Source organism: Mustelus asterias, chromosome 2 (assembly GCF_964213995.1).
Source record: "Mustelus asterias chromosome 2, sMusAst1.hap1.1, whole genome shotgun sequence".
Classification (NCBI taxonomy): domain Eukaryota; kingdom Metazoa; phylum Chordata; class Chondrichthyes; order Carcharhiniformes; family Triakidae; genus Mustelus; species Mustelus asterias.
Genome location: NC_135802.1, coordinates 43,531,695 through 43,544,060, shown reverse-complemented (window position 1 = coordinate 43,544,060; position 12,366 = coordinate 43,531,695). Strand labels below are relative to the sequence as shown.

General features: G+C 42.0%; 1 protein-coding gene across 15 annotated transcripts in view; it reads left to right on the top strand.

The window, feature by feature from the left end:
* Window positions 1-12,366, top strand: part of kiaa1217 (KIAA1217 ortholog) — a 583,797-nt gene that overhangs the window by 378,567 nt on the left and 192,864 nt on the right. For 10 of the 15 annotated variants that reach the window (XM_078234173.1, XM_078234247.1, XM_078234212.1 and 7 more), the window contains 2 exons: window positions 9,646-9,726; window positions 11,982-12,177. In XM_078234173.1, coding sequence (XP_078090299.1) covers window positions 9,646-9,726; window positions 11,982-12,177 — 277 coding nt within the window. Of the gene's footprint in view, window positions 1-9,645; window positions 9,727-11,875; window positions 11,893-11,981; window positions 12,178-12,366 lie in introns of those variants that run through there. The other 5 variants (XM_078234202.1, XM_078234157.1, XM_078234266.1 and 2 more) reach the window with 2 other exon arrangements.

The window sequence follows — 12,366 nt, the reverse complement described above, 5'->3', positions numbered from 1 at the left end:
CGAACGAAAAATGGTTTGTGATTCTGGATACCATCTTTGGGCAGGCAACACAGGCACTTGGCAACTTCATGTCCATTTTGGGCATTTCTTTCATTGAAAACCATTGTAGGTCAGCAAGCATGGGCATAACGTTTGATTTGATTTATTATTGTCACATGTATGAGTATATAGTAAAAAAATATTGTTTCCTGCATGCTATATGGATAAAGCATACTGTACGTAGGGAAGGAAAGGAGAGAGTGCAGAATGTAGTGTTACAGTTATAACTAGGGTGTAGAGAAACGTCAACTTAATGCTTAGGGTCCATTAAATAGTCTGATGGCAGCAGGGAAGAAGCTGTTTTTGAATCAGTTGGTACGTGACGTCAGATTTTTGTATCTTTTTCCCGACGGAAGAAGGTGGAAGAGAGTACGTCCGGGATGCGTGGAATCCTTGATTATGCTGCCTGCTTTTCTGAGGCAGCGGGAAGTGTAGACAGTGTCAATGGATGGGAGGTTGGCTTGAGTGATGGATTGGGCTTCATTCATGACCCTTTGTAATTTCTTGCGACTTTGGTCAAAACAGCAGCCATACCAAGCTGTGATACAACTAGAAAGAATGCTTTCTATGGTACATCTGTAAAAGTTGGTGAGAGTGGTAGCGGACGTATCTTAGTCTCCTGAGAAAGTAGAGGTGTTGGTGGGCTTTCTTAATGATAGCGTCAGCATGGAGGGACCAGGACAGGTTGTTGGTGATCTGGCCACCTAAAAACTTGAAGCTCTCGACCATTTTTACTTCATCCCCATTGATGTAGACAGGGGCATGCCCTCCACTACGCTCCTGAAGTTGATGACTGTCTCCTTTGTTTTTGTGATATTGAGGGAGAGATTATTGTCATGCATGAGACTTGGTGGGAATTAGGACATTTGGCAGCAGGGTTTTGGGTAAGCTCAGCTTTACAGAAAGCTGATCGTGTGAGGCCAGCCACAAGTGAATTTGAATAATCAAATCAGGGAGCAAAGGCATAAATGAGCAGCAGATGAGCTGAAACAGGGCAGAGTCCTGGCATGCGTATGCGGCCAGAAGCTCTTTTCAGCGTTGGGTATTGATTGCGAACAGCCTGATCCACCCGTAGACAGGGAGGGGGTAGAGGCAAGAGCTGCAGAATGGAGTTTGTAACGGGGACCAAAGACAATGGCATGGACTTCCCAATGATTAATTGGAGGAAATCTGTGCTGGGTGTCAGAAAAGCATGACAGCGTGAAGCCAGTGGAAGGGTCAAATAAAGTGGTGGTGAGATGGCGCTAAATATCACCATCAGGCATGTGGGAACTCTTGCTGCCTTTTCAGATGTCATCACGACAAGGCAAGTAGGTGAAAAATAGGAGTGGAGCCGAGAATATTGATGTTGGGCAGAAACTTATTATCCCTTCCATCTCAAAATATGATGAAACATCAACCTGTTACTTTGCTTTCCAGACTCCAGTGAAACTACTACGGATTTCCATTGAGTTCTGATTTTGCTCCCGCAGTTGATACACTTGTATTTGTTAACATTACCATTAATTCTGAAGGCTCTTTTTGAGTTGGCAGCCTGCCATTTTGAAATAAAGTTTCATTCCAAGTGTGAAGTTGTTTGTTTTCTTAGCCAGTAACAGTTGGAGTTTAATAAATGCACATCTGTTACAGTGCAAACTCAACAGTTTTAGATGTGATTATTTTTCAGTTTTTTCTAGCGTGAATGTAATTTAATGAACTGAAGGAAACAAAATGATGAGAAAATTATTACAGATTTCCATCAGATATGTAAGCATATTTATTGGCCAGATGTTTTAGTAATGTACACATAACGTCTTTTAAAGGTTCTGATCTTTGGAATTAATCTTGTTAATTTTTTGGTTCAAAAGCCACACCTATTCAGCATGGCGATTAGTCACTGCTGTCTGCAGTACCTATTATTGACTTGGTTAGTGATTAGTCTTTCAATGGTGCAAACCCCTACTGGTACTTCAATTGGTTCTGACCCCTTGATGATGTGGCACTGTACAGGTTAAATGGTTTTACGGCTGCAAATTCTATAGAACAGTTGATTTAGTTCATTATTATCTAACCTGTCCACATCTTCCTTTGTAATGGTGGTGATAAGCATTGCTTTGCATTTATGACCTTGTAATGACTACGAGATTATGAGGGGCATGGACAGAGTGAATAGTCCAGAAGCTTTTTCTCAGGGTGGAAGAGTCAATTACTAGGGGGCATAGGTTTAAGATGCGAGGGGCAAGGAGATAGAGTCATAGAGGTTTACAGCATGGAAACAGGCCCTTCAGCCCAACTTGTCCATGTCACCCTTTTTTAAAACCCCTAAGCTAATCCCAATTGCCCACATTTGGCCCATATCCCTCTTTACCCATCGTACCCGTGTAACTATCTAAATGCTTTTTAAAAGATAAAATTGTACGCCTACTACTACCTCTGGCACCTTGTTCCAGACACTCACCACCCTCTGAAAAAATTGCCCCTCTGGACAATTTTGTATCTCTTCCCCCCTCACCTTAAACCTATGCCCTCTAGTTTTAGACTCCCCGACCTTTGGGAAAAGATATTGACTATCTACCTTGTCTATGTCCCTCATTATTTTATAGACCTCTATAAGGTCACCCCTCAGCCTCCTACGCTCCAGAGAAAAAAGTCCCAGTCTATTCAGCCTCTCCTTATAATCAATCCATCAAGTCCCGGTAGCATCCTAGTAAATCTTTTCTGCACTCTTTCTAGTTTAATAATATCCTTTCTATAATAGGGTGACCAGAATTGCACACAGTATTCCAAGTGTGCCCTCACCAATGTCTTGTACAACTTTAACAAGACGTCCCAACTCCTGTATTCAATGTTCTGACCGATGAAACCAAGCATGCCGAATGCCGCCTTCACCACTCTGTCCACCTGTAACTCCACTTTCAAGGAGCTATGAACATGTACCCCTTGATCTCTTTGTTCTGTAACTCTCCCCAACGCCCCACCATTAACTGAGTAAGTCCTGCCCTCATTCAATCTACCAAAATGCATCACCTCGCATTTGTCTAAATTAAACTCCATCTGCCATTCGTCAGCCCACTGGTCCAATTGATCAAGATCCCGTTGCAATTGGAGATAACTTTCTTCACTGTCCACTATGCCTCCAATCTTGGTGTCATCTGCAAACTTACTAATCATGCCCCCTATATTCTCATCCAAATCATTAATATAAATGACAAATAACAGTGGGCCCAGCACTGATTCCTGAGGCACACCGCTGGTCACAGGCCTCCAGTTTGAAAAACAATTCTCTACAACCACCCTCTGGCTTCTGTCAAGAAGCCAATTTTGTATTCATTTAGATACCTCACCCTGGATCCCGTGAGATTTAACTGTATGCAACAACCTACCATGCGGTACCTTGTCAAAGGCCTTGCTAAAGTCCATGTAGACAACAACAACTGCACTGCCCTCATCTACCTTCTTGGTTACCCCTTCAAAAAACTCAATTAGATTTGTGAGACATCATTTTCCACTCACAAAGCCATGCTGTCTGTCCCTAATCAGTCCTTGCGTCTCTAAATACCTGTAGATCCTGTCTCTCAAAATACCTTCAACAATTTACCCACCACAGGGATGTAAGGCTCACTGGCCTGTAGTTCCCAGGCTTTTCCCTGCAACCTTTTTTAAACAAAGGCACAACATTTGCCAATCTTCAGGCACCTCACCCGTGACTATCGATGATTCAAATATCTCGACTAGGGGACCCGCAATTTCCTCCCTAGCCTCCCACAATGTCCTGGGATACACTTCATCAGGTACCGGGGATTTATCTACCTTGATGCGTTTTAAGACTTCCAGCACCTCCTTCTCTGTAATATGTATGAGGCAAGTTATTTACACAGAGAGTGGTGGGTGTCTGGAACTCACTGCCGAGGAAGATAGAGGAAGCAGATACAATAGTGACTTTTAAGGGGCATCTTGACAAATACATGAGTAGAATAGAAATAGAGAGACGTATACGGTCCCCGGAACGGTGGGGGATTTTAGTTCAGTGGGGCAACATGGTCGGTACAGGCTTGGAGGGCCAAAGGGCCTGCTCCTGTGCTGCATTTTGTTTGTTCTTTGACTGCAGCAGGCTAAAACTCGAGTTTATTATGTTGAATTCTGGACAGATCTCAGTTCTGCTTTATCTGAAGGGTCACATCCTCTGAATAGATAGATCCAAGTCTATGAACTTGTTAGCAATAACAGCATGTATTTGTATCACATGCATGATGCAGTAAAATATCCCAAGGCACTTAATTGGACACTGAGCCACATGAGATATTGGAGAAGGCTGGGAAAAAAGAGAGATTTTACAGAGCATCTTAAAGAAAGAAGGAGAGCTTAAGGAAAAGAATTCCAGACCTTGGGGCTTATGCAACTGAAGGCATGCATCCATGTTGGAGTGATTAAAATTGAGAATGGCCAAGAGGTAATAATTGGAGGAGCACAGATGTGTTGGAGGGGAGCTTGAGGTTATGTAGAGACACTAATCAGCGTTGTCACATCCTGGATGCTATGCTCAAAGTCCTTAGCTCAGTCGTCTTTCCATGTCTCTCTGTCCTGCAGTAAGAGTTTTAACAACACCAGGTTAAAGTCCAACAGGTTTATTTGGTAGCAAACACCATTTGCTTTCGGAGCGCTGCTCCTTCGTCAGATGGAGTGGAAATGTGCTCTCAAACAGGGTCCTGTTTCCACTCCATCTGACGAAGGAGCAGCGCTCCGAAAGCTAATGGTATTTGCTATCAAATAAACCTGTTGGACTTTAACCTGGTGTTGTTAAAACTCTTACTGTGTTCACCCCAGTCCAACGCCGGCATCTCCACATCATCTCTATCCTGCGCCATTCTTTTCATTTACCCAGAATCCGTCAATTTTTCGAGGCATCCAGCATTGATATTCTCTCACTCTTCCCTCTTTTTTTTCTTGAAATCTTCCCTCCCTAAAGCCTCCTACAAATTAATTTTCTGTTAAAATGTGTCCTGCCCAGTTTCTCCGCGTTTTCGTCAATGTTGAACAAACTTCTCAGCATTTCATAATTTGCTACTTTTTCTGTCCTTTCCCTTCTCCTCCAAACCCATATTTCAAAGATACTTGGTAAACTCTTCTTCCTTTAAAGTCCAAGTCTCTCACCCATACAAAATAATATTCCAAACCAAGGTCTTTACAAGTCGTTTGCTAAGTTGTTTAGCTTTCTAGTTAGCAACCATCTTTTTTTAACCAAATATGGCCTTTGCCATTCCTATCCTTGTTCTTATTTCTTTGCGGTATTCTTCCACCTGAAGACATTGTGCTTCTGCAACTATTTTAGTACTTTTGCTTCTATGAATATATTAATATTTCTTGGTGATTTTGAGATGTTTCTCACTTTTTGGTTTTGCCGATGTTCACCTTCCATTCCAAAGTTCATGTCAACTGTCACTCGGCTACGTACTAGCTCTTCTAGCAAGCACAGAAGAAGGATTGCAACTCTTTCTCTCTTCCCCCCCCCCCCCCCCCCCAAAACACACGCAATCTTAATACCAGATTCCGTGAGTGCGGTTTTCCAGCCGTGCCCGCCCCTAAAACCGAAAAATCACACCCAAGGTCAGGAGACATTTGTGTGGTCCGCCCGCCGCCTGCTACGATTCCCATGGCAAGCGGGACTGGAAAATTCCCCCATTGTCACTTCTAAGGACTTGACCTTAAAAAGTAAGTTGACGCCTACGTTGACCAGCCTTGTTCACATGCAATACAGTTTTTGTTATTCCCAATGGAGGAAGCAGCATAAAGAAGTGTAAAATGTTACAAAATGTCCTGTCAGCCTATGTTGTCATCTTTTCTACTGTGATTTAAATGATTCTAGCTGGATTTTTTTTACATTTGGCATATAAAAAGATAAGCAAGTGGTGGGGATCCAACCATCTGCCTTGCATTGATTGACAGGATGGTATGGCGGCGGCACAGTGGTTAGCACTGCTGCCTCACAGCACTCGGGACCTGGGTTCAGTCCTGGCCTCGGGTGACTGTGTGGTGTTTGTCTGTATGGAGTTTGTCCATTCTCCCCATGTCTGCGTGGGTTTCCTCTGGGTGCCCTGGTTGCCACTCTCAGTCCAAAGATATGCAGGTTAGGTTGATTGGCCCTGCTAAATTGACCATTCGTGTCAGGTGGATTAGCAGGATAAATACATGGGGTTAGGGCCTGGGATTGTTGTTGGTGCAGGCTCAATGGGCTGATTGGTTTCCTTCTGCAATGTTGGAATTCTATGATATTCTGATTTGAAATTGAAATGAGCATGTACTGTTCTTTCCTTCTGAGAGAGAAATATATTGCTTGGACGTCTGTGGCCATTGTTAATGCTTGGTGAAGTTTCAAGTGCTAATGGGTTTCAGCACAGTAGGTGTTCCATTCTGAGAATGAACAGTTTTTCTATATTTGATGTGGTTTCTGGTTTGTTGAGACATGCTAAGGTTACAAATATTACCAAGTTTTTTTCACATGGCCGAATGCATTTTCTTCCCTGGAGGTTTTTAATAGATGGTGAGTTGTTTATATTTTCCAAAGGAATGTAACATATTTTCCATGTGCTATTGCATGGAATCTGAGGATTCTACCTAGTGCATAGTGGATAAGTGTTTGTGGAGGATACATGGGAGCATAGTGGTGGCATGGGCAATCTGAGGAGACATAGACTGGCATGATGGTGAGTTTTATTTATTGATTTGTGGGACATAGGCGGCACTGGCTGGCCAGCATTTATTGCCCATCCCTATTTGCCCTTGAACTAAGTAGTTCACTAGGCCATTTCAGAGGGCAGTTGAGTGTCAACCACATTGTTGTGGACCTAGAGTCACATGTAGGCCAGACCAGGTAAGGATAGCAGATTTCCTTCCCTAAAGGACATCAGTGAACCAGATGGGTTTTTCTGACAATCGACATTGGCTTCATGGTATTCAGTAGATTCTTAATTCCAGATTTTTTTTCATTGATTTTTTTCATTCCATCTGCTCTGGTGTGATTCGAGCCTGGGTCCCCAGAACATTAGCTGAGTTTGGATTAATAGTCGGGCGATAATAACATCGGCCATCGCCTTGTGAGGGGGTGAGAAAGATGAGGTTTAGAGAGCATTTGATGGCTATTGGAAGGTGGGATATTATGTTGGAGAACTGTTTCTTTTCTGCACCTACACTCTTCACACACCAGCGAGGCGTGCAAACTGCACTGTAAGTCTGACCTACATGTGAAAAGACAAAAATGGCATATCAAGCCACATATGGGTTAGCCGTGCAACTTGCAAGCTGGAATAGTGTGGAAGTGGAGTTTTTTCAAATGCAGAGGCGGATTTGACCCTTGGTTTCCTCCTTCACCAACTAGCTATAAGAAGTTTAACAGACAAGGAACTCTGCAGAACATAGATGACAAATTGCGTGATCCTCCTAGCTCATAATGTCAAGTGTTGATATTACAGCAGTTTTCTTTGTGGCACAGTGGTTAGCACTGCTGCCTCAGCGCCAGGGACCCGGGTTCGATTCCCGGCTTGGGTCACTGTGTGGAGTCTGCATGTTCTCCCCGTGTCTGCGTGAGTTTCCTCCGGGTGCTCCGGTTTCCTCCCACAGTCCAAAAGACGTGCTGGTTAGGTACATTGACTGTGCTAAATTCTCCCCGTGTACCCGAACAGGCGCTGGAGTGTGGCGACTAGGGGGTTTTCACAGTAACTTCATTGCAGTGTTAATGTAAGCCTACTTGTGACACTAATTAATAAACTTAATCTTAGTTAACTTAAACTTCTGTTGTTTTCGACTGAGTTTCAAGTGTATTTGTTGTGCAAAAATGAGCAAATAGTAGCAAGTGAATCTGTGCATCAATGCTAGTTTGTGCAATCCATGGAACCTCTGGCAAAAGTACTTCACAACTTAAGTACTGCACTTGTGACTTATCAGTTATGTCTCATGGCACGTAGCCCTGATCCTGTGTTATTAAACCATGGCAAAGTAATTATTTTCCTGGTAATGTCACCATATTGTGCACATATCCTGGAAACAAGTGATTTTTGACTGGGTTTTCTGTCTCTCAGGAGATTGCTTGGCTGCTGGGGGTGGGTTAATGCCCAGCTATTACATGTGTTAGACAGACTTGATGGGCTAACTGGTCTTTTCCTGCCGATCATTTTACTGTGTAAAAATATTGCTGGACTATTATGCTAAACCTGTTGTTTTAAAAAATTAACATGCATCTGTTGACAAATTTGTTTGGAGTAATCTCATTTGCACTTGCATACATTTAGGTTAGGGCATGACAGATATAACTGCGACCAGCTTGTCACCTGTGGGAGCTTTGTGCGAGCTGGGAGATGTGTTCCTAAATCAAAGGCACTCTGCCTGATAGAGGGACTCCATAAAGGAAGGTGGATGCCATTGAGAGTCACCCCATCTCACTGTAACCACCATAGAATTCCTTTAGTGCGGAAGGAGACCATTCAGCCCATCAAGTCTGCACTGACTCTCCAAAAGGGCATCGTGCCCAAGCCGACCCCTGCCCTATCCTTGTAACCTCACGCATATTTAGCATGGTCAATCCAGTTAACCCGCACATCTTTTGGACTGATGGAGGAAACCAGAGCGCCCAGAGAAAACCCACGCAGACACTGGAAGAATGTGCAAATTCCACACGGTCACCCAAGACTGAAATCGAATGCGAGTCCCCGGCACTGTGAGGCAGCAGTGCTAACCACTGTACCAACATGCAGGAAATCCTCCCCTGCCTTCCTGAAAAGAGTCTTTGGCTGGTTCTCCTGCCGGAAGGCGAGACCCATGATGCCTCGACAGGATTCTGCCCATTGTCACCCATGCGCTGTTTATTCCCTAATGTGATTGGGAGTCGGGTAAAAAGTTGTTGTTGCCGTGTGAAACACAAATCCCAAACAAACATTGTTCAAAAGTTTGTAGATAATATATTTAAATGCATAAATTTATCTACTAAAATAATATGAATTTTTCTGTGAGCCTGAATGTTGTGTTATTTTGATGGAAGTATGTTATTAATGCAGTGAGGTACCACCACATTTATCCTGTTTGCAAAGGCATGTCTATTTAAAATTTTGTTGCTTATTAAATTGCTCTTTATCTTCTAGTTCACGAGTCTGTATCTTTATTTAAGTGCCCTTTCTTCTTGCTAACTTCATTACTTTGTTGTGAACTGGAGAATCTATACTTTTGCCAGGTGTTCTCATCTGTGTTGAAATGTAATTTATTAAATTGTTTGGTTAAATTTCAGGTAAAACTACCGTTCTTCTGCCTGTGGCAACTCTTTGAGAGAACCATTTGTACATTTAAATGATTAAGTTTCATTTTATGCTTTTATTCAAATAACATACTTTCATTGACTATTGTGCTGAATTCATAAAAATGCCATCGAATACAAAGGACGTAGTACTTTGGTTATGTGAATTTTGATTTTAAGAATAATCTAGTTTGTTATTAAGTGCCACATATTACTCCAAAGAGGTAGTGATGTGCATTAATGATTTTATTTCTTTCTCTTCACAATTACAAAGTTCACTTCTCAGATGAAGCTTCACAAAAAAATTTCTTGCATAACCCTCACTTTTTCATTCTTTCTGTCAATCACAGACTTTGCAGTGCATGTTGACCTCTCTTCAGTCAGAGCTTGACCTGCAAATGTTCTTGCTGAAAATTGAGTCATCTCAGAGAGTTAGTACCTTCCTTTCTTGTCCTTTTCTTTTCGATTGACAGCTGTGGTGGTTTGCCTGCATCTCGTATGATACACAGTTTGAAGGTGACAAAACAGTTGCATTTTGGGGAACCCTGCTTGCCTGATTGGGGCCTGTTGCCTAATAACTATTGATATAATCTCCACAGAGCTACATAGATATCTGACAATTAGTTTCCTTTTTTGTGAAATAAATTGGAACACTTCAGTTTTAAAACTAGACCTGTAAAGATAGAATGAGTAAGAGTTTTCACTTTATAATTCAAATCTAAGAAGAATGTTCTGTGCTTTTTCTCAGTCCTAACTAGTTTAGCATACTAACGTGGATGATGTGACTCACTGGCGCTTGTGATCAGATTATTTGCAACTGCTGTCTTCTCTTGAGATGCATGTGAGCGTTTGAGAATGTGTGTTTGTTTCTCTGGGGATTTGGCTTGACAGCAGTTAATTTGAATGATTTTAAAATTCGTATTCAGTGCCACCCATATCTACTTTTCAAGAACATTTGGTTGTTTGTAGTATGTTATATGGGCAGCTTAGTTGAATCATTATTCTGCCACTGTCAATTTGTCACTGCAGGAGAAGTTTGCCACTAGAAGCTGAACTTACAGCTTGAACCACCACGGTCTTGTTTTGTGGTCACTTCCATTCTTTAAAAGTTACTTCCTGGGCACAGGCAATAATGGAAGATTCTTCATTATTGCTGATCATGAAGGGGTAATTGACTTAACTTTTTAAGTATTAGAGAGGATAGTTGAATGGATTTTCCATCTCCTGGTTATATTTGGTACAATGGTGTGTATCCAATAAAATAACTCCACTTCCATTGATTAGTTTAGTTTAAACTAGAAATGATAAACATATCTACTTCCGAACACGACTCTGGTTGTGATTAATTAACAGACTTTATTGATCAACTCCGAATCACATGCTGCATAAACACTGGTTGGAATTTCACTGGGGAGTAGTCCCCCCCCCCCCCCCCACCATCTTCCAAGATTTAAGCTTAAGTTCCGGTACGCGGTAAAGAGAACCCCTGCAGAAATGTTATTCCTATATTATTAAACTGTAAAGCTCTCATTTTGGGAGCAAAATAGTTATGTAATCAAAATATAATTGAGCTAATGATTAAAATGCAATTTATCTAATTAGAAATGAGGAGAACAAGAAATAAACTGTGTTTGTGCAGTTACTGAATAGCACATTGGTTTCCACAGTTGCCAGTTCACATATGGTTATGTTTATTTACTATATAACAGGGAATTTAAAATGTGAAACATATTATGCAGTCCTTTGATGTAGTTCCTTTACATACTCTTAACCCTCACACAGAAGGACATGGAAGTTACAGCTCAGAAACAGGACAATTCTTGTGGTCTTTATGCTAAAGCAAATAGCCCTGAAAATATTTATTTTTAACCACCCCGCTCCCACAGCTATAGTTAGAGGTGGTTCTTGTTGCAATCTTTTTGATTTTAGTCAGGCCACCTGTGGCAGTCGGGAAGTGTGCTGTGCTGAAAATAGACAGCGCAATAGCTCTGGTCAGTGTGGCACTACATGCACACCATCTGTTAACCAGCTTTAAAATGGCGTTCAGAGATACCCAGATGCAGTTCACCTCCATTATTTTTAGTGAATGGTCCAGATTACTTTGGGAAAAGAAGAGGAAGGGAAGTAGACTTTGTGACCTGAGAAATATGGCTTGCAGTTATTATTTAATTTTAATGTTACTTTGCCTGGTTTTGGGATTATTCATGGCTTGTGTTGTCAATCCAAAATAATCAATCAATCAAGCGTCAATCAGTCCATACTTGGCCATATGATCAATGTCTGAACATATTCCCAAATATGTATTGTAGTTCATCTCTCACTCAGGAGACCAATTCATTCTGTAAAATGTAATTGTAAAGGGGAAGGGAGTTTTGTTTTAAAGTTATGGTACTTCTGGGATTTACTATGCAGGTTTTGGTTCATGGGCTGAACTCTGCACCCGCCCCCCCGCCAAAATTAATGGCTAACTGTTGTGAAAATGTGTTCATTCAAAGGAAAGGAATTCAATGCTATCTGAATAAGAAATATGGCAGCAGTAGTTGCTGTAACTTCTAACAGTGCATGGTGTTCAGCGGTTATGCTTGACTTGTTTCCAGGTTTGTAATCAGCAGCATGGTTGCACAAAGGTTTTTAGTGGTCTGACTTGCTTGGCAGTTTTAAAAATCCACTCTTTATCTTCTTGCAGAGCAGAAGCCCAAAGCATTTAAGAAGTTCCCAGTCTGGTCTCGGGGACCAGGCTGAGCACCTCTCCGTGGCATCAGCGGATTCCTTTGAAGCAATGGCAGAGCCAGAGGTGCCACATATCTTTAATAGAGGAACCCGTTTACGGGCAAGCCTCCCAGTTGTTCGATCAACCAACCAGACAAAGGACAGGTCTCTGGGTAAGTGTGTCCCTGGCACGTCAAGTACATTGTGCTCTTGCGTTTTGCATTTTGATTTGCTATTCTGCCTGGGGTGAGGGATGGACGAAAAACCGGTTTTGGCAGCTGAAACTTTTGTTTTGCACATTTTCAATGTTCCTTTGTTACCAAGTTTAAATCAACAAAAGTGCCGTGTTACTAATTCTAAAC